The sequence below is a fragment of the Paroedura picta genome, chromosome 6 (assembly GCF_049243985.1).
Source record: "Paroedura picta isolate Pp20150507F chromosome 6, Ppicta_v3.0, whole genome shotgun sequence".
NCBI classification, from domain to species: Eukaryota; Metazoa; Chordata; class Lepidosauria; order Squamata; family Gekkonidae; genus Paroedura; species Paroedura picta.
Window position 1 is genome coordinate 87,834,197 of NC_135374.1, and position 22,014 is coordinate 87,856,210.

The 22,014-nt window shown below is 43.7% G+C and overlaps 1 protein-coding gene across 1 annotated transcript in view; it reads right to left on the reverse strand.

Annotated features, from left to right (window-relative positions):
• The window catches only part of LONRF2 (LON peptidase N-terminal domain and ring finger 2), a 50,245-nt gene that overhangs the window by 16,503 nt on the left and 11,728 nt on the right, over window positions 1-22,014 (reverse strand). The window contains exons 2-7 of the mRNA XM_077343517.1: window positions 7,340-7,458; window positions 4,581-4,703; window positions 2,899-3,060; window positions 1,948-2,170; window positions 986-1,085; window positions 62-176 (exon numbers count right to left, since the gene is read on the reverse strand). Of these exons, the coding sequence (XP_077199632.1) occupies window positions 62-176; window positions 986-1,085; window positions 1,948-2,170; window positions 2,899-3,060; window positions 4,581-4,703; window positions 7,340-7,458 (842 nt within the window). The remainder of the gene's footprint in view (window positions 1-61; window positions 177-985; window positions 1,086-1,947; window positions 2,171-2,898; window positions 3,061-4,580; window positions 4,704-7,339; window positions 7,459-22,014) is intronic.

The window sequence follows — 22,014 nt, forward strand, 5'->3', positions numbered from 1 at the left end:
AGTGTTCTTATACATTAAAGTGTTTCATATTTAAGCAGTCACATGGAAAAGGGAGACGTACCTCAGAGAGCTCTTCCTTACACAGTGGACAGTGAGGATTATGGTCCATACAACGTTCAAGGCATTTGAGGCAGAATGTGTGTCCACAACGAGTAGCAACAGGCTCATAAAATAACCTGAAGAAGACATTGTGAACATTTTTTTAAAAGCTACTTCATAATTACACCCAAAGCACAACTCTTCCTCCTCAACAATTTTCATGTGCATATGATAAGTGTGTGCCATGAGAGATATGAACAAGTGTCCTAGAAATATCAGGAGTAATCTTTTACACATCTATGCACATTCAAATCTGACGAAGAATGCTTGCACTCAAAAGCTCACGCCTTGAATAAATCGTTGTTGGTCTTAAAGGTACTACTGGACTCAAATCCACAGTTATACTTTTACTGAGTGGCAACTAAGCTTCCTAAGTCATGTGACTGAGGAAGCCCCTCCTGGTGATTTTATGTTATAAATTACCATGCGAGTTTATGTCCACATACTATTAAAATAAACATGCATTTATAAACGAAAGATATCACTTTCTGAAGTCTGCTTTCAAATAATGAATTAAAGCAACTCGTTTTAGGGTTGTGCGCGGCAGTGTCCAAATATGCCATTCTAGCCATCACCGTGCCGTGTGGAGGGGAGGGGGAGGTGCGAGCGCTGGTGAGCAACTCAGCACCTGCATGTGTGCACCGACTGATGCACTAGCACTCATGCCTCCCCTCGCCACCCGTGGTGTCCCCCCCCCCCGCGCGGCTGCATAGGCCTGGAACAGCTGATTTGGACGCTGCTGTGTACAACCCTAGTTCATATAGGATCTTCTGTGAAGCTGGTAGATGATTTATGAAATTTACAGAACAACCTTCTTCTTCCTCAATGCCATGATAATTCTTTTCAAGCAAAATTTAGACTGTTTCTCACTTCTTGCTCAAAATACCTCATACAGAGGGAACACTCAAAATCAGATGCATCAACGAGGTTTGCAGGTATCATTTTTAAGGGAAGAGTGGTGGAGTTTGCACAGGTAGCATTCCCATCTTTGAAAAACAAAAGAAACCAAAAGATGGTCAGAAACTTTTAAAAAATCTTTAAAATTAAAAAGCAGTAGGACTAGCAATTCAACTCATTATGAAATTTAAGCCGCAACAATGTAAACTGGTCATGTTCAGGCCACATTAAATTAAGCCAGCAATTTCCCCACACCACACAAATGATAGAGAAAGGTGACAGCAGTGATTATGCAATGATAGAGAGCCAAGTTGAAAAATGCTATAACAGGTGACCCCACAGGCAGAACCCACCTTGAGGAACCCCCTCCCCTAGTCCCTGGCAAGTAAGTAGCACTTTCACTTTTGCCACTGTTGCCTGTTAAGTGAGGACACAGCTACAGCACAAATGCTGTGTTATACAAGTGGATGAAAAACTAGCAATGCCAATTGTGAACATAAATGCACCTGGCATGCAAATTTACCCTGCTCTAGAACAAATACCTATAACTTAATGATGGTTTCAAATTGTTCTTCACAAGAAATAAGGGTTTGGATATTAAAGGTATGTCCAGTTCAATAGCTGATTCCTTTATCTACAAATGCATTAGTATTTAAAATTTTACACGCACAACAGAGTTTCATCTCCATTTAAAACTATACAACCCCCAGAAGCCTATTAGTGCAACATATATATATATATAGAAAATGTGTATGTTGCCTTCCTAGAGCATGCACAATATTTACATAAAATATGGTATAAAATATTATGCATATTCAAGCATGGTAGCCTACTCAAATTAGAACAGAAACTGCTGAAACTATTTGTGAAGCCATTTAGAAGAACCAAAATGGTATGTTTCCTTGCATTGGAAAAAGGAAACAAAAGTGAAAAAGCCATTCAGAAACTTACCTTTTCTAGGAATTTTGCTAGGGACATCTAAGTTCTGTAAATCTCCCACATCACTAGAGAACTTTCTTTTTAAGCTTGTACCAGGTAGATTAGAAAGGACTGTTCCCAGAGTTTTTTTATCTTCAAAATACACATCCAGTATATGTTGAGAAACAGAAGAATCAGTATTTCGAAAGACACTGGTATCTTGGGACGGGGTTTTTGTTAACCTCAAGACAGTCTCCTGAAATAAAACAGAAAATATGACTCAGACATCTTTTCTTTCCTCTTTGTTTTTGCAGTAAATACTTTCAATACCCAACAGTAGAGATTTAAGCACGACAGTACTTGGACCCATGCCAGACTACTGGATTTATGCCAGGACAAATATTGCCTGCTTATCCCTTATGCCTCAATTGAAATTAATATGCAGATCATTTTTCAACGCAAAAATCAATACAACAGCTGCTTCTTCAGATCTCTATGTGTGGAATTACTGGAAGCCCCAAATGCTCAGCTTGTACCTTTCCCTCCTACTCTTTAATTTCACTCAAGTGTGTATGAATCGCTGGCTTCCCTGATATGCTTTAGATCAGGGGTAGTCAAACTGTGGCCCTCCAGATGTCCATGGACTACCATTCCCAGAAGCCCCTGCCAGCATTCGCTGGCAGGGGCTTCTGGGAATGGTAGTCCATGGACATCTGGAGGGCCGCAGTTTGACTACCCCTGTTTTAGATGGAACACCTAAATATGCAACTTCAAAAATAATTATTTAATCACAATAATTCTTTTCTCCATCATTTATAAACTGTTTGAAAACTGTTTTGTGTATTCAGTCCCTGCGTCATTCAGCTTGGAAAAACAATATATTTCTGAAAGCTGCACTCTGAACCAAAGGCTACAGTAATGGCAGTTAAGGTTTAGGATCCCCTTTCCTCCTTGTTTTAAAAGCATGTTTGTTCAAAACCTCACCTTTGAGCTTTCTTCAGTTAGCCCATCCTCTGCAGAAGACTGGGTATTTATGCTACTTAGAAATGCAGGCTTCAGCCTTGTATAAGAGGTACGATTGCAAAAAGGAGTTGTTAGAGTATCATGCACATTTTCAAAGGCTGGAAAAAACATCTCACACATTATCTAGAAAACAAAAGAAAAAACATACAAATATAAGAATATTCTTACCTAAAGCAAGTTATAAGCAGGATAATCTTCAAACTAAGGGCACTACAGAAATAAGGGTATATGTACCATGTTCCAACATGCAGAGGAACATGAACCTGGGCAACAGAATATAATCCATCATAATTGCTCCCCCCGCCTCAGTACATCACAATCACATGCTATGGCTGCTATAGGAGAGGAGACAATTAGCAAAACCATCCATCTATCCTCATGTTCTCTTTTTGATTGCTTCCACACAAGCACTTCTTGTTCTTCCATTTGAAGCAACAAAGGAAGGAAAAACAACAGAGCCTCCACGTGGGAAGGACTTTTTCCCCAGATGGAGGAAAGCGGTATTGGGGGAAAACACAGCAAAGCCAGGGGAAACCTAGAAGATGGCCAAAATGCATGACAATGTCCTCTGGAAGCCTCTGTTGTAAGCAGGAAATATGTGCTTTTTGAGTCAGTTGCTTCCCACAATAAACTCTGGATGGCTGAAAATCTACAGCAAAGGAAAGACTGAAAAATATGTGGGTGCTTCTCTGTTTGGCAAGCTTTTGGCAAGTTGGATGTAGTTTGAGGGTTGCCAGCTGCAGATCAATAAATGAGAATGATGCACTGTATGATTATATAAATCACCTAAAGGTTTCATTAGATGGAATTCAGTTACCTGACCAGTAATTTTATCACATGGGTAATATCATGAACTGTCCCCAAGGTAAAACCAAGTTAGCTAGTGGTTAGCTTTTAACATCAAAACTGTACACAGATGCTACCATGGAAGCTATTAGTTGAAGCTATTTACAGCGGTAAAAATAAAACTAAGGGCATTGTGGGTGGAGAAAGGGGTGGGGGGAGTCCGTGATAAAACTCAGAGGGGCCAATCGGGAGCCGCGAAGTGGCTCCCGATTAGCCTGTCTGAGTGTCACTCTGGGGCCAAGTGGCCAATGGGGAGCCACACACAGCATGGCTCCCCATTGGCCACTTGGCCCGTTCTGGACTCGAAGGTGAGGGGGCGGGGGAAGAGGCTTCACCACCGGGAAAGGAGCAGTGCGGCCATGTCGAAGACAGGCCCTGCTCCTTTCCCAGCGGTGAAGCCGGGACCTTGGGCGGGGATGGGGGTGGGAGAAAGGCTCACACATTAAAGTGTTGGGCCTGCTCCTTTTGCCACACCGAAGCCGGGGGGGGGGAAGAGGGCAGGAAAGGCTTTGCTGCAGCGAAAAGAGCAGGCCCACTGCGGCGGGGATGCAGCGGGCCTGCTTTCGTTGCTGTGCCGAAGCCAGGACCTTGGGGGGGAGGAGGGGGGAAGGAAAGGGGGAGGCAAGGACGCCGCGGTGGAGGGGCCCGCAAGGAGCCCTGCGAGCCCCCCGGCCCCACCAACACCCATGCTAGCGCCCATTGTATTTCGAAATACAATGGGCTTTGCCACTAGTTTTCAAATAATACAACACACATACAAATGTATGTCAGATGTAAACTTTGTATGATTATTGTACCTTCTGAGCTTCCATCTTCATTGAGCTCCATTCAGGATTTAAGGCAACACAATAAAGAAACTCCTTCAATGCTTCTTCAATCCTTCCTAATCCAGAAAGAGCTTGTGCTTTCACATAATGACCCTGCATACATGTAAGAGACTTATTTCAGCACAAAGAGCACGGACTGTAATGTATTCATCAAATAATCTATGAATTCTAAAAAGCTTTTCATTTCATTAAAAAAGAGGTTATGAAATAGCTCAAAAAAGGACACCAAACATTAAAGAAGACACGCCATTAAGAGACATTTAAATTAACTCAAATTTTATCAAATAAACTATAAATATAATTCACAATGATTTTAAAACTCTGACAATCCACTAAAAACAGTCATTTCAGATCTATATTTCTAGTGATCAAAGTTCTTCAAAATACGCGTTTCATGTACCCTCACCAAATTTGGTGCTTAATACTTCCATTTTCTAAGAAGAAAAAGTACAGTATTCAAGATAGCGCAAGAAAAGCAGATTATAACACCCCATACTCTAACCAGAATTGAGGTATTTTGGAGTAAACATTTTAAAAACTGGGAGCAGCTATAGTTCTGATGGTAGATATTTCGGCATAATTCAGACAATAGCTCATAATGGTTTAGCACTATACAAACAAACCATAAAATAGCTTCAGGCTCCCTTGTACAAAGGTTCTTGGCATGAGATAATTTTAATTTATTGTTGTTGTTGTTGTTGTTGTATTTAGATTTCTAGCCCACCGCTCCCAATGGCTCATGGCGGGTTACAGCATGTATAAAAGGCCCAATAAAATACCCACATAAAATTCCATTAAAACCAATTAGAACAATCCCAAGATGACCAGAAGCGGCAGACTAAATCTAACTAAACTCGCCCACTATCCACCAAGGGGGCCCCGTGGGAACGATGACCATAAACCTACCTAAGAATAACCCGGGTGGGTCCAGCTTTTCCTTAGCATGCCAGCCTCAATCATAGATCTGGCAAAAGAGCTCCATCTTACAGGCCCTGCGGAATGCCGAAAGCTCCTGCAGGGCCCGCAGCTCTTCCGTGAGCTCATTCCACTAGGTAGGGACCAGGACCGAAAAGGCCCTGGCCCTGGTTGAGGCCAGACGTTCTTCTCAGGGGCTGGGTATGACCAACAAATTCGAACCTGCAGAGCGTAAAACCCTGCACGGTAATCCCTCAAGTATGTGGGTCCCAGACCATGCAGGGCCTTAAAGGTTAATACCAGAACCTTGAACTGGATCCGGGCAGCAACCGGTAGCCAATGCAGCTGCCTCAGGATGTGGGCTCTCCAAGATGTCCCTGTGAGGACCCTAGCAGCCGCATTTTGCATCAGCTGTAACTTCCAGACCAAGCCCAAGGGCAGGCCCGCATAGAGCGAGTTACAGAAATCTATTCTGGAGGTGACTGTCGCATGGATCACTGTGGCCGGATGTTCAGGGGACAGGTAGGGTGCTAGTAGCCAAGCCTGGCGAAGATGGAAAAATGCCTGGCCGGCTATCTTCTTGACCTGAGCCTCCAAAGTTAATGAAGCATTGAAGGTGACTCCCAAATTCCTGGCCTGGGACACGATGACCAGTTGCGTCCCTGCCAAGGTTGGTAAATGCGCTTCCTGGGCCGCTCCCCTACCACCCAGCCATAGGACCTCCGTCTTGGAGGGGTTGAGTTTCAGGTGACTCTACTCAAGCCATGGCTTCCAAACATCTGACAAATGGTTCCGGGGAGGGGGGGGGAGTCCAGGCGGCAATCCATCAGGAGATACAACTGGGTGTCATCTGAATACTGATGACAACCCAAGCCGTAACTCCACACCAGCTGGGCTAGAGGGTGCATGAAGATGTTACATAATGTTAGGGAAAGAACTGAGCCCTGAGGGACTCCACAAGGGAGCTGAAACAGACTCGAAAGTTCTTCCCCCACCTCCTTAGGAGAAAGGAGTGTATCCAGCTCAAGGCTGTGCCCCGTGTCCCCATCCTGGCGAGGCGGCAAAGCCAGCAGTTTGTGATCGACCACATCAAACGTGGCTGACAGATCTAACAGAACTAGCATGGTAGATCCACCCCAATCCAGCTAGCAACTGAGGTCATCCGTCAGGGCGGCCAACACCACCCCATGGCCAGGATGGAAGCCAGACTGCTATGGGTCGAGCACTGAAGTTTCCTCCAGGAATGCCAGGAGCTGGACCGCTGCAGCCCTTTAATGACAAACAATAGATTTCCACTATACCCAAATTAGCAAACTAAGCTTGCACTTCCATTGCCAAAAAGAATTTCTAATGGGACTTCATCCTTCTCTGAATCTTGTTCTTGGTTTGCAGGATGAATACAAATTCTAGCTTGCTGGTCAGACGTAACAGCAGCTATGGTTTGCTACAAAAATGGATTAACCATTTATTTCACCATACTCAAGGGCATGGAATGAGGAGGGTCCCCATGAGTGAGGCTGAAGCTGTTTCACAATTCATTCATGCAGCAGCAAACTATGAGCTGCGATCACGCCTAAACTCACAGCTTTCTTTCTACGCTATGGCAGAAAGGAAGACCAGTGCTCAAACCAAACAAAACTGCACAGAAAACGCCCAACTGCTGAAAAGAATGGTTCTGCCACAAGCTTCATTCTTCATGCAGACGTATAACCCTTCACTGTGTTAGAAGCAAATCCCTGTGCCCTCACAGGCACACAAAGCTTCTTTCTTATATACCTCAAATTTCCTTTTTCAGCAGCTCAGAAATGCCATACCTTAGGCCAGTGGGGCTTATTTCGGCAGAGGGCCTCCGCATCATAAAGGGCTTGCTGATAATTCTTCATAGCTGTACAGAGTTCTGCCCGTTGTGCTATTAACGAACATTTACAGAAAGCTGTAACAAAAGAAGTGCGCATTATTAGAAACCTCTGAATGAACAGAATGAATTAAAGGGTCCTCTCTAGCATAAATATTGTATCTGCACACAGATAAATTCAAAACACAGCCATTTCCGACAAGTAAGCGTGGGCTTCAAGCACTATCATTAATATTGATGATGTTCTGAACCAGTGCTCGGAGTCAATAATGGGCTGGGTAAATAAGGGTGAACAAACTTAAAATTTAACGCTGACAAGACAGAGGTTCTCAGGGTTAGTAGAAATTAAGACATGGGACTTCAGAACCCCCAGGGTTTGGACCAGGTTGTATTCCCCCTGAAAATATAGGTTCACAGCTTGGGCATGCTGCTTGTCACAGTAATCACTTTAGAAAACTAGGTGGCTGCTTTGGCTTGGAGGGTATTTACCCAGCTCCAGCTGATGTTTCAACTGTGTCCATTCCCGAGTCAGTCAGCTCTAGCCACAGTGATTAATGTCTAGTAATATCTAGACTGGACTACTGCAATAGGTTCCACTTGGGGTTGTCCTTGACAAGTGTTCAGGTAGTACAGAACATTGTGACTGAACTGCTGGTTGGAGCCAGCTATCAGATGCTTACGTCCCAATGCTACAGCAAGTACAGCCCACTTCAAGGTGTTGGTTTTTGTCCTTTAAAGCTCTACAGGGCATGGGCCCAGGATATCTAAAGGACTATCTTTTCCCAGACATTCCTGTTCCAGAATTAATATCTTGGGGAGATGCCTTTCTGACTGCCCCACCAATTACAGGTGCTTGACTGATGATTACATGGGAGATGGCCTTTTCTGTGGCACCCCCTAATTATGGAACAGCCTTTCCAGGGAGGTGCACCTGAACCCTCATTGTCAATCTTTAGGAGGCAACTGAATAAAGTTTTATTTAGGATTGCTTTTTGACGGATTTAGCTTTTATCACTGGCATCCTAAACTGTGAGTTATATGGGTTTTATAATAGTTTTCATTGTGTTATTTATAAAACATTGTTTATATTGTAAGCTGGATTGAGTTCTTCAGTCATTTTTAAAGCCAAGTCAGCTAATCATATTTTACTATACAATAAAATATATTCATGTATGTCAGAAAATTTTCCATAGAAAAATACAGGAGTGATTTTTTTCTAAAGAATTGTCTATATTTCATATTATTAACTGATTATTTTTATATTATTAACTGATTTCTTATGGCTGCATAGCTAAACATTCAGTCTTTCCAGAACAGCTTTTTTTTAAAGCCCTAAGTCATGTCTTGGTCAATGTGACATCAAGTAGTGTAAGAAATATTCTCTATGACCTTGGCTCACAGAACTGCTTAGAAGTTCCAGGAAGCTCATAAACATTCCAACTAGTCACATTAGTACTGTATTCACAATTACCAAAGTACAAAAAACAGGATTTTTATAACTTTTATCATTATTTTGGATTTATATAAGACACATTTCCAACATTCAAAAATTATTTTAAAATAAAAAGTCTGCAATTTCAGAAAAAGTTGAGTACTTGGCATATTTTAAGGGTTATTTTCTCTTCTGCTGTTACTCAATAGTGAAAAATGACAGAGTAAAGAGGAGTCAACCAAAATCAGTCTTGTCTTACTTACTTCCCCCTTAGCAAATAATGCCAGACAGCCACTTTCAGCTCAAAATCACACCCACAACTGATAATGCAATCACATCATGCTAAAGGAAGGGGGTGGGGAGATGGGGACCAGAGGTTGTAAACCATAGAGTTTCAGGCAAATCCTAGGGCAACATGATGGCACTCCTGGGTTCTCCCTGGAAGTGATGTCATATCTTTGGCAATTTAAAAATTAGTTTTTTCCCCTTTTACCAGGCAACAGAATGCTGTTGGGAAGTGCAGACTGCCAGCAGGTCTTCTGCCAAAATAGGAGACATGGCTATTTCACATCATGCTAAAGCAGAGGAAGGGGTAGATGAGGCTATACTGAAAGAACACCACAGAACAGCTTCAATCCTGCTCTTGTTAGGCCTTGAGTTCCTAAATACCTTTCTGGACCAGGTTTTCCACTCATTAGGGAAGAAGGCGGGAAAAGAAAGCTTTTTATCAAATTGTCTTGAAAGTTTGCCATGTAACAGTATCTCTGTAAATGAACAGCTATTGCTTTTCTTAATTCAGTGAGGGCTCTAGTTAAATGATCATCAGCATCTCCTACAAACAGCAGGCCTTTTAACCTGAACACACTGACATACAATACTCCAAGAGGGAATGTCAAAGGATATCATTCCTAATGACACAGAAACTCTGCCTACAGAATGTACACGGTGTCCTTAATAATATTTTAGGGATATTACAGGACATTGGAACCTGGAATGGAACAGAAGGGAACAAACACAACCTTCTTTCAGCATTCCAAAAGCTTTCTGAATTACTTTGGATACAGGACAACCTTCAAAAACAGTGTACTGGGCTTGGTTGAGATTACTGACCATGCAATATAGCTAGGCTAGTCTGAACATGGAGAAGTCATGCAAACTTTATGCTGTAGCCAACTCACACTTCTTTCCTAAAGAGGATGGGAGCCAATGGATCCCCATTTTACACATTTCAGGGGGCTATGAAAGATTTTTTTAACCGTAGTATTCTAATGTAAGCCTCAAGAAAGTACAAGGGACGCACCCAAATTTTGTTTTTCCTGGTTTGGTCCTACTGGACCGCAAAGCTTTTTGATATTTTATGTGAATATTCGTAGCCCATGGTGAAAAGCCACTGGAAATAGATTCAGAAGAAGGAGTGAAAAGAAAAGCTTAAATTGTTGACCTACTATTGAGTGCACTGCTAGTCCCCTCAGCTTCACCAACATTCGCAAACTACAGCAAAACTAGTAACAATTGGGGGGGGGGGGTAGCAGACTTTCAATCATTACTGTGTTGACCTTCATTAAACGCCCCAAACACTCAACAGGTTAAGGCACAAAGAGGGCAAGATCGGTGGGTGGTGCGCTATGGGTCTGTCTCTCCCCAAACACAATAAAGACACAGTGGAGTGAATACATATGAAGTTTATTTAGGAGAATAAGAAAGTTCCTTCAATATTGGTCCAAGACCCAACCACACTTTCCAAACCAACACCTGCCCAGTTGTTTTCTCATCAATAAACCAATCATAATCACACACACCCTATGAAGTTGGGGACGCTCACACCCTATGTACCGTCCGCCATTTGGCAAGGAAAGTCCCCAAAGTTATATAAGACACCTGTCCGTATATGGTCAACTACCCTTCCTCATGGCTGTCTAACCACTGACCTAAACCACAAAAGTCCCTGAGAGTTCAGTCTGATTCTCTCTCACATCTGTCATTCCACCAAGTTTCGGTCCAACTTCTTTGGTCCTGCAAACAGACCTGCATAAACATGTGTAAATAAGTGAATAAATGAAGTTTTAAACCCCTAACTGAATATATATTTCTATAATATTCATAAAAGATCCCTACAAACTTTTCCTGACCACTTTGTCATGCCAATGGGCACACAAGTTGACACTGGGCACACAAGTTTCCATGCCAATGGGCACACAAGTTGATGGTGGGCAATTACCACAAGTTGACACTGTCGAGATAACTGATAGTTCATTCCCTCCTCAATTACCTTCCAAGCATCTGGTACCAATTATAAGAACACCACAATGTCCCTGCCATTGTCTTCCCATCACCCAAGCAGCCCACACCAAACTTCAGGGAACCACCCATCCTCCACCAAGAGGTCAGGGTGACATTTTCCTGTGACAAAATTTTTTTAAAGCCAAGTCAAGCAATAGATACAGACTTTTGGTCCACTAGGAACCTGGTTCTCTTGTCAGGACAACAAACAACTCTGGCCCCAAAGGAGACCAAGGCCTTTCAGTCAGAACCAACAACAAGCCTTTGCAAATAATGTCCATTACACATGGTCAGCTGTACACCTCAAGCCTAGTCTACACTGCATACAGTATACCAGATCTTTGCCAACCTGTTGGGGAGTCTTACAACTTGAGTTCCACAAGTCAAACTTGAATGTGACAGAGAATAAGATTTTAAATGTAGTTTTCTGCCACTGCTAAAAAATATAGTCTACTCAGGTTTCATAAAGAACTGGCATTTTACCAAGATTTCTTATGTGCCAGATACAACCATTAAAAGTACTGTTTAAGAACAGCTCAAAACAAGTTTCTGTGAGCCCTGAAAAGAGTCTTAAGGCTGAGACTTGTGCTCCTCCCCACCTTCACAATGTTGCTCTAACCCTCCCTGCTATTGCATATCACTTACCAGTTCCCATCTGATTTTAAAAATAAATGTTGGTATCGATCCAGCCACGGAGTTTAAATTTAGGAAGCATACATAGCAAAATACCAAGAGAGATTACACAGTTTTCTGAATTGGCCAAGTCCCAAATGTAAAACTGGCAGCAACAAAGCTTATACTGTAATTCCATCTGTTGCCAAACACATTCTTCAGTACTGTACTTTCTCTTTTTAGGGTGTGGGGAAAGAGAGCACCAACAGATTTTCCCAGTTTCAGTCTGAAGATCAGGCTGTTTGTGAACCCTGACACAGATTTCTTGATACAGCCTTCTTGAACATTATTCTGGCGTTTCATTTTGTTTAGTGTTTTACATCGTCTTAAGACTTCCAAAGTGCAGTTAGACCAGGGATTCCCAATTAGTGAGCTGTGGGGTGCACTGTGGAGCTTAGGCCCATATAAAGCAGGTTGACCTACCCCTCCCCAAGTAGCCAGTGATGGGCCTGGAGGGGGTGGGAAAGGGAGGGGTCCCAACCACTCATACCTTTGCCAGTCAAGGTTCCTCTCACTTTGAGTCGACCTGCATTGGTGATGGCTCAGTGAGTGAGGTGAGTGTTTTTGTTTCAACTCAAGGGGTTGAGGGGCCTGGATTGGCCTAGCACCTGGTTGTGGCACAGAGTTCAGGCTGCAGATAGGCACTGGGCCGTAGGAGAAAAAAGAAGAGCTGGTTCTTATGTGCCGCTTTTCTCTACCTGAAGGAGTCTCAAAGTGGTTTACAGTCGCCTTCCCTTTCCTCTCCCCACAACAGACACCCTGTGGGGTGGGTAAGGCTGAGAGAGCGCTGATATCACTGCACGGTCAGAACAGCTTTATCAGTGCTGTGGCGAGCCCAAGATCACCCAGATGGTTGCATGTTGGGGAGAGCAGAATTTAACCTGGCTTGCCAGATTAGAAGTCCACACTCCTAACCACTATGCCAAACTGGCTCTCTGGTGAGCTTGGGAGGGGGGGAAGAGAGGAGCCCGGCAAGGAGGTGTGGCACTTCTGGGGCCATGGCAGGGAGGCGTGCCCAGCTGAAATTACTTCCAGTGTGGCCAGAAGCCTGAAAACATTTTCAGGGTGGCCTCCATAGTCAAAAGGTTGAAAAGGGCTGACTTAGACAATGAAACTTTCTCACTCATTCCATTTCACAGTGACCCTGGGATTACATATGATTGTTGTTCCCTTTCCACAGATGGGCAGCATGGCTGGGGTTGTGTGAACAGGCTTTTCTGTCTCACACTTAACCACACTGCTATTTTCTTTCAGCGCCCAAGTCAATCCCCTCAGTTCTTTAGAACTATTTTCAACTGTCCTGTCAACAGCAACACTTAGCCAACCGCATGTACAAGTCTCATAGAGGAATGCAAGTGTGCTAAAATCTTGCTATTATCACAGACATCCTCCAGAGTGGAGGATCCTCACAACCACCCAGTGAGAGAGTGAGAGTGTGAGTGAGTGAGTGAGAGAGAGTGAGAGTGAGAGTGAGTGAGACAGAGAGAGAGAGAGAGAGAGAGAGAGAGAAAGAGAGAGAGATTGTATGCCAATCAGTAGAAAAGAGAAACTTTAGCCTGGAGTTGATGGGCAGTAGATTCAGGACAGATAAAAGAAAATATTTCTTCACTGAAAAAATGAAGCTGTAGTGATGGCTTAGAATATGTTTGATCTGCCATTTCATGGTAGAAAACCAATCATTGTGTTTAAATTTACTGAGCAATTTAGAACAATGGTAACTACAGATGAGACACTTGTAAATGTCAGAGTCACAGTACATAAATTAAAAACAGCAGCCAGAGTTAACAATTGTCAACAAGTCATAAAGGTCTGCAGAGAATACAAAATCTACTTTAGGTACATTTTATGCTGTTGACAGAGTCAATCCTACCCAGATGGCAGCATAAAATTACAACAGAGGAACTGTGGTGCAAGTTAACACGTTTCCACTGGAATCAGTGAAAGGCCCAAACAACTGCATCCAGCACCCTCTATCCTCACCCTACCACTACAAGAGAGAACAGGAACCCAGTCTCCAATGAAACAATGGCACATGACCAGAAACTCTAGCCCAGTGATTCTCAGCCTACCTGATGGCGCAACCCACTCTGAGTTGTCGAGGCTGCTGTAGGGTTGCAAACTTTGGTGCACTGGAGATCACGAAAGTCTGAGCCAGCCAGCACCTCAGCATCGGGGAGAGGAGCGGAGCTGGCAGCAGCACACCAGCCGGTGCCCACACACAGGCACAGAGCTCTAGAGTCCAGCACGTGTCTTTTTTAGCAGCTGGATATCCACCTTGCCTCGGCTGCCTTGGAACTCACAAAACTATGGAGATCTCCAAGGCAGCGTGGAGGAGGCCAGCACCATGGTGTTGCTGCCGCCGCCCTATCTCAACAACCCCCATGAAAGGGTCGATTAAGGGGTCATGACCCCCCAAATGAGAACCACTGCTCTAGCCAAACACAGACCTCAGCATAGCAAGGCACAAGGCATGTTGTTGTTGTTGTTGTTGTTGTTTCGATTTATTCCCTGCCACTTCCGAATCGGCTCGTGGCGGGTTACAAAGTCTTATAAATCCCCCATTAAAAGCCCCCTTAAAAGACAAAGAAATTCCAACATGGCGGAATACCCCTCCCCCCATCCCTTACTACAGGAGGGGTGAGGAAGGAGGTTACCTTCTGCCTAGAGAAACTAGGACCCTGTAAGAAGAGGGATTCTGGTGCTTTACAGAGCCCCCAATGGTAAGGCAAAACCAAATAAAATGTCCTAAGATTTATGCCTTTTCTAAGATATACTGCCTCAGGCTCTAGCTTTATGCCCACTTAACACCAACTTTGTATCTCAAACTACAGCACACAAACAAGCAGAAGAGGGGGAAATGTAGTCTCAGATGACGTCTTTCCTTCCCAGTCTTCCCCATGGGTCTTTAGAAAACTCAAATGCTGATGCCCATATGGCAACTCGCTCACATGGACTTTTGCAGTTAAAAGTAACTGTACAGTGAATAATTACCCTTCTTCCTCAGCAGACTACGGAAGCCCTCGGTGCAGGGATCTTGCTCAGTCATTGAATATCTGCTTTTCATGCACAAGGTCCCAGGTTTGATCCTGCTGATCTTGGCTTAAACAGCTCAGATGGTAGGTGATGTAAAACAGTCCTTCTCAACCTGTGGGCTGAGACCCAAAAGTGGGTCATGAAGCCTCTGGAAGTGGGCCACAGACCAGCACTCCCTAATGGCCACCCCTACCATCTCCATTGCTCTTCTGGATTTTGAAAATCAAGAACTTACCCTGGAAACAGTATCTTCCACATCATATATTAATTATTTTTTCATTGCTGCATATGGATCAAGTAAAACACACCATGATGTCTACTAGAATGTAATTCTTATAACCTAGGGAATAATAGAGATGAGAGGGTGGTCAAGGGTTGGAACATAACCCTTGCAAGATGCTGTATATATCAGAATGCTAACTGCTTGCCATTCATGGTGGGGGGTTGTTGGTTTCTCAAAAACTGTGGAAAATGAACTAGACAGATGCCATGGTCTTAGTTTGCACAAAAACCCCTTGAACTAGCATCAGATGAGTCACCATGCCATGGATGTGAGGGTCACTGCACTATACTCAGAAGATTGGGAATCACTGATGTGAGAGACGACTCCCTGAGACCCTGAGTAGTTCGTGCAGAACTAGACAGATAAATGGTCTGACTCAGCGCAAGGCAGCTTCACCTGTTCTTGAGGACACTATTGCACTGGTCGGGGGGGGGGGGTCATCAGCCAGACATCTCCCAAGGCCTGGTAAGTTCTCATCAAGAGTCCACTTTGCTAAAACAACCAGATACTTTGTGTTATCATTGGTCAAACACTCATGATGCAAAACATAACCTGCAGATTGTAGCACTACAGACTGGCGTGTGAAAGGAGCCTTTTCTGATTGCATGCTGTGTGTAAAGGGTTAAAGTTTTTTTCACAGGGTCACTTGGCTAATGCTATCATCAAGTGGAGCCTTCAGTGCACATCTGATGTGAAAACATGTGTGCCACCTTAGCAAGTGGCAGATACTCTTGGTACTGCTACATTAAGCTCTTATTTGTACAGCTACTGCTGATGTGTACAGATCACTGCTATGCTGTTACCAGCATTAACCCAGAGAGAGGGGCCACTGGTGTAACAGGATCACAGGATCATTCTTCCTGGAATAATGAATAGCGCTTTCACCATAATGAATGCCATAATAACTTCAGGACCATCTATTCAATCCCTTGTACTATTAGTACATCATGGGAAGACAACTAGGTTTAAGAGTCTATAAAGCCGGGGTGACTCTCACACTATTCATCCAGGGAAAGATGCAGAACAGAGAAAGAAGCAGCACAGATTAAAACACACCAGCATTCATTCCTCTGTTTTAATACAGAAGTTGCTGCAGTCCTCAAAGAGGATTCCAATGTAATATTTAAAAACAATCTTATAAAAACATATTAAAAATAGGAAGTTGTATATTATAGTAAACTACAAAACAGCAAAAATTCCCATAATTTGGAATCCAGTAGCACCTTAAAGACTAACAAAATATGAGGCGGGGTATGAGATTTCATGAATCACTGCTCACTGCTTCAGATACAAGGAAGCTCCTACCATGCCACAAATTTTGTTAGTCTTTTAGGAGCTACGGGACTCTTACTCTTTAAGTGATTGTTAAAATTAGCCCTAAGCAGCTATATTCAAACGAAATGTCCAAACTTTTTTTCAACACAATACAATAAAGCCGAAAAAGCACCATTAACATGCACTGCTAAATTCCCTAGTCTTTACATAGCGTCGAAGCTGGCCTCCCAGCTAAATCTGGAACCACCAATATGGAGCTGCCATCTGGATTTCCAGAAAACAAAACAAATCCAGGAACACAGTAAACTGCAAACTTGCTCTGAAAGGGTGGGAAATGTGACTCTTAGTTGTAAGAAGCACACTTGCATCCAGGTAAACAGGCCCAACCACCATCTTCTCTGAAACTCCAACTGATGGCTTGTGGTGGGTTACACATTAAAAAACACACACAATTAAACCCCAATAAAATAAAATTATCCCTCCCTGGTGGCAAAAATAACCTCCCACCCCCTCTAATCCACAACTTCCCCAAATCTCCTGCCTCAGGGGATAGATAGTAATCAAGAGGTAATCGGGGAGTAGCAGATGGTGTACCCAATTGGGGGGGAGGGGAGTTAGGTCTAATTACAGCTTCACCCAGATCACTACTGACCTACTACATTTTTATCTTGCCTCTCTTCCAAGGAATTCCTACATGCTTATAACAATTCTGCAAAATAGGTCCCAGAGTGAAAGAAGGTGGCCCAACATCATCCAGTAAGTTGAGATGCCATTTGCCTGTTTTGGGAGGGCAAATCCTCCTGAAGCACCTCAACTTCCCACTTCGACTCATACAATCAGCAGTAGTAAAGAGGACTTTTTCAGCCATTTGACCATGCAGGAGCCCCGGAAATTATTTTTCAGGCTTTGAGGAGCCCCAGAAGTGGTGTCAACTGACTTTCCCTCCCTGGAAGTGACATCACGGCCAGTACTCCAACAATCCCTATTCCATTTTGATAGTTCTCTCTTATGCCTTTCATAAGGGAAACACTTGCAGGTTACATACATAATGAAACCAGGTCAGAGTTGCAGAAACCTTTTGCTTGTAGTTAAGCTGTAAGTACCACGTGTTCCTTTGGTGCCGTAGTTTGAGAAAACACATCTAGGACTGATGTTCATCCTACCGCCCTTCTCAAGACTGATTCTGTACAGTCCATTCCTGCATTAACGTTTAATTACAGCACAATTCTAAGCACCCTGTTCTAAGTCTACAGAAGCCAACTGACTCTGTTTAGGATCCCACAAATGGCCACATGGGTTCTTGAATGGACAGGAGTCTTCCCCGGTGCTAGTGGATACTGCCATACTGGTATTCCCAATGGAAAAAGGCAGCCCTGAGAAAGAAGACAGTGTTACACGATACAACAGACAGGACAAAGGACAGCGACACACACAGGAAAGTGTGCAAGAGTGAGGGTAATGGAAGTGTCATGGCGGCACCCTTATGCTTCCAGTCAGCTCTGCTATTTGGAAGAAGAAAGTTCTGTAGTCAGATAGTTCACAGCACTGTGTCAGAGGAAACTTTTTATAAACAAAAAAGGGAGCTGCTGACGGTCTCTAGGTAATTGTAACTCCCACTCCATGATATTTTTTCCCTTGAACGTGCACTAACTGCAAGAGCAGATTTCAGAGACAAGCAAATTTGATATCCAATCGCTTTGGGAAAGGAGTGGGATGATCAGTTCCTTCCTAAAGGTCACATCATCCCATTTCAACATGTGCTACACGTTCAGTCCTTGAGAGTATTTTTAAACCTATGTTCTTTCCCTCCCTTTTTTAAATTTATCTGTACGTAAAAGAAGCATCACAAAGAACTAAATGTGAATATGAGATCTATATTTCAGACAAAAATTCCAGAATGTAGCTTTGGTAAGTCTGTAAGACGCCACTAGACTCTCTGCTGAATTAGTCTGCGACAGAGTAAGAAATTTATTGCTGCATAAACTTTTGTCAGCCAAGTCCCACTTTGTCAAATGCATGCATTTCTGTCACATGGAGGTAATATTTCATATACATCTGATACAGTGGGCTTAGGCTCATGAAAGCTTATGCAACCACAAATCTGTCACAAGACCTTCTGTTAATTTCAGTTAGTAATGCACAACCTCACTCCCCCAGCATGTCTGACTGTAACAAAATCCACTACACTTTTTAGGTAGGTAATTCAGAAAGCAAAGAGGGGGGGGGATTTTTTTTTTGGGGGGGGGAGTTCAGTATTATGCCATGCTCTAGAGACTTTTTCCAAAATCTCATTTGCACAGTTTTAATTTGATAGAACGTATTATTTACCAACGTTTCCAGTTCTGAGATTTTTAGCCTGATCTAGAGTACGCAATTCTAAAACTGCAGTTGGGTAAACAGCTGCAAAATGCTGCTGACTTCCCACAAATACATTTTTAAACTATTAATAATAATGCCCACTGTGCAGAAAAATACAACGGGTTCTAGAAAACTGTTTGGGGATAGAATCTGATCCAGCAGGAACCCTAAAGGGGAAGCCATCTTCCCATCTCTCTCTCTCTCTCTCTCTCTCTCTCTCTCTCTGAATTACCTTTCCACATTTTATGCAGTACTAGTAATATAGCCTGCTGTACCTTGGATACAGCGGGCACTAGCGGTGACTTTGCTTCGTGTTAAGACGAAGGCGGGGGGGCTAAGTGTTGGCAGCAGCGTCAGGCAGCAGCTGCTCGGGGCTGGCAATCGGAGGGACTAATCGGAGGGACCAATCGCTTCATGCCTGCCGATTGGTCACTCTGATTGTCTGTCCGGAGGAAGGGTCCAATCCGGACCCTTCCTCATCCCGGACACATCCTGACCCAGAACCCCTTACCGCTTTATTTAGTGGCGGTGTTAAGATGATGATGATGATGATGATGAAATAGTTCAGCGGGCATCGCTGGGACTGAAACCTAGCCAAGGAGTAAGTCGGGTTGTACTTTATGCAATTAACTTCTGGTCAAAATTGCATCCCCCTGTGTTCAATAGAATTTCTTCCCAGCCCTTCACCTTCACGTTGCTGTTCAAGACAGCTCTGCATGCCACCCTGGTGTGGCGGGCATAGGGCTGAGCGGCACGCATTCAAATCTCGACTGGCCATGGAACATCCTGAGTGAACATTGGACAATTGTCCTCTCAGCCTAACCTGCTTCTCAAGGGTAGTTGCGATGAGAAAAATGGAGGAGAGGAGCACTGGCTAGAGCTCCTTGGAGAGGAAGGGCTGGGCTTTAATGGTGTGCTAAATGCACAAATCTGTCTGTCCCTCCTGGCCTTGCCTCTCTTGGCCATGGTGTTTTCGTTTGTGGCCACCTCCCCACCCTCTGCATTGCTTGCTACTATTCTTCAAGGCCAGACAAAGGCAGGCGGAACCCCCAGGCCTGAGGTCTGTCTAACTGCCTAGCAAGGGGGGGGGCAGGTGGGCAGCTCTTGGGGTTGGGGCAAGTGCCCACCATTCCACCTTGCCAGCATGCACATCAGCGAATGGCAGCATGTGCAGGAAGGATGGTGTGCTCCACGGAGACCAAGCCACATCCTGGGATGGGCAACCATCAAAGACACACCAGGCAGGCCAAGGCTCCCTCATGCCTGAACATCCCGACAGGCAGCTCAGCCCCAACCAATGGCCCCTCACAAGACGCAGCCAGGAGCAGCGTCAACTGCATCTCCTCACCCCATACAGCCACAGCAATGGAGAAACTCCAGGTGGGAAGGAACCAGTTGTTTCCTGAGCGGGGCATATTCTACCAAAAGGAAAAAGGCTGTCTGGTTTCATCAGCAGTTCTATCAGTGCTGTGACGGGCCCAAGGTCACCCAGCTGGCTGCATGTGGAGGGGGAGAGAGGAATCAAACTCGGCTTGCCAGATTAGAAGTCTGTGTTCATTACCACTACACCAAGTTGCCTAAGAGTGAAGCCAATAAACAAATTCAAGTCAAAGATTAATGTGTGCATTAAAAATGATCTTAAATTATCTGGCTGACTTCCTTCATATCTGGGTGGTGTCTGCAACGTAAAAGTGCATGTCTACTCATCAGAGAAGCCTACTGATTTCCACTGGGCTTCCTTGAGAGCTTGTTGATTTTCTACCTCTCCTGCCAGTCCAGTAGCAGAGCTGGTAATGCGGGAGTTTATACAGTCTAGACAGATTGTGAGCTTGTTAATATTTAAATGATAAAATGTCTGGCAATTTAAATGGTTGCTTTTAAAGACAATTTACATTACCAATAACAGTGCGGATCCATTCCTCTGCCAAGCACATGACTTCAGGAATACTTACAGCTTTGACTAGACCATTCACATGACCATTGGGAGCAGAAGCCTAGGGATGAGCAGTTAAGCTGCCAACTATGAGGTTCACCTACTGACTTTAGGACATCTTAACATTTAATCAGGTTTTCCTCCAAGGACTGCTTCTGGTTTATAGATCTGATGATGATGTTGTAAACACACATGTTAATGCACAACCTCGCATAATTTAGTTCAGTTTGAAGCTGATGTAACACTACAGAAGACTGCAGCAAATGATGGATAAGAAACACAAATTGTAGTTCACGCACTATCCAGTGGGCTTCAGGATACAGGTGAAACTATGACTCTCCTGCTCCTTGGCAGTTATGTTACATAGCTTTGTATGTTCAGAAGTACTTTTCTAAAGGCCTAGCCCCATAGACTTTATGCCCAGAGACCTTCTTCTCTTGGTGCGCTTCCCCATTCTCAAAGGAAAGGGTGTACTTTTTAAACCGGAGAAGCAGCAGGGACATTGAACCCATATGATGGGCTTCATAATTAATACTCCTACAATTAGAGGTTCACAGCCCTTATCATTTCTCAACCACCTTTAGCCAGTATAACCTTTTAAAGCTCTCTAGGACAAATTTTACTGAAAGCAATTCACAGATTCCTTGATTTGTGTGGGTGTGGGGAGAATAAGAATTAATATGCCCATAGCCCTGCTAGAAAATTTTTATTTCAAAGCCAGTATTTAAAAAGTTGCTCCGTAAAAATGGCAAATCATTTCTACCAGGGGAATAAACAGCACTGCTAAAATTAGTACATATGTGTTAGAAACTTATCTAATATCTAGGCTACGGTAAGACAAGCTTGTGAGGTCAAAGTATGCCAGTGATCCTTAATCCATAAGATATGGGACATCTTTCCATTACCGAAGGCACAATATTTATATCAAGGAAAGGGGGTCAAATTATATAAGCACTTCTATCTCCCAAGTGATATTTTAAACACAGGTTCTTTTTTTAGCCTTCTCCTTTTTCTTGTGAAAACAAGGGACAGAACAATAGAAAAAAATCTGGCACAGATGAAAAAAAGGGTTTCAAATAAATAAGAAATTTTAAATTTCAGCTGATTTAGAGTCTGACAAGTCTTCTGACCTGCCAAGCCATAACATTAGACACACAGAGCATAATGAAGGATGTCTGGAGAAGATACTCAGTTCTCTGTGTTGGCTCCACTGGAGCATTTCTATGGACCAAAGGATTTCTGCCTGTGGAGTGTGACTTATTCATCTCGCTCTCCTACTGCAGCCCAAAAATGCCACTCTGTGGCAGTCCCCTATCCCACAGAAGCAGTCTTTAGGGGGACATTTTGAGCTGAAGCAAAAGAGCAGCA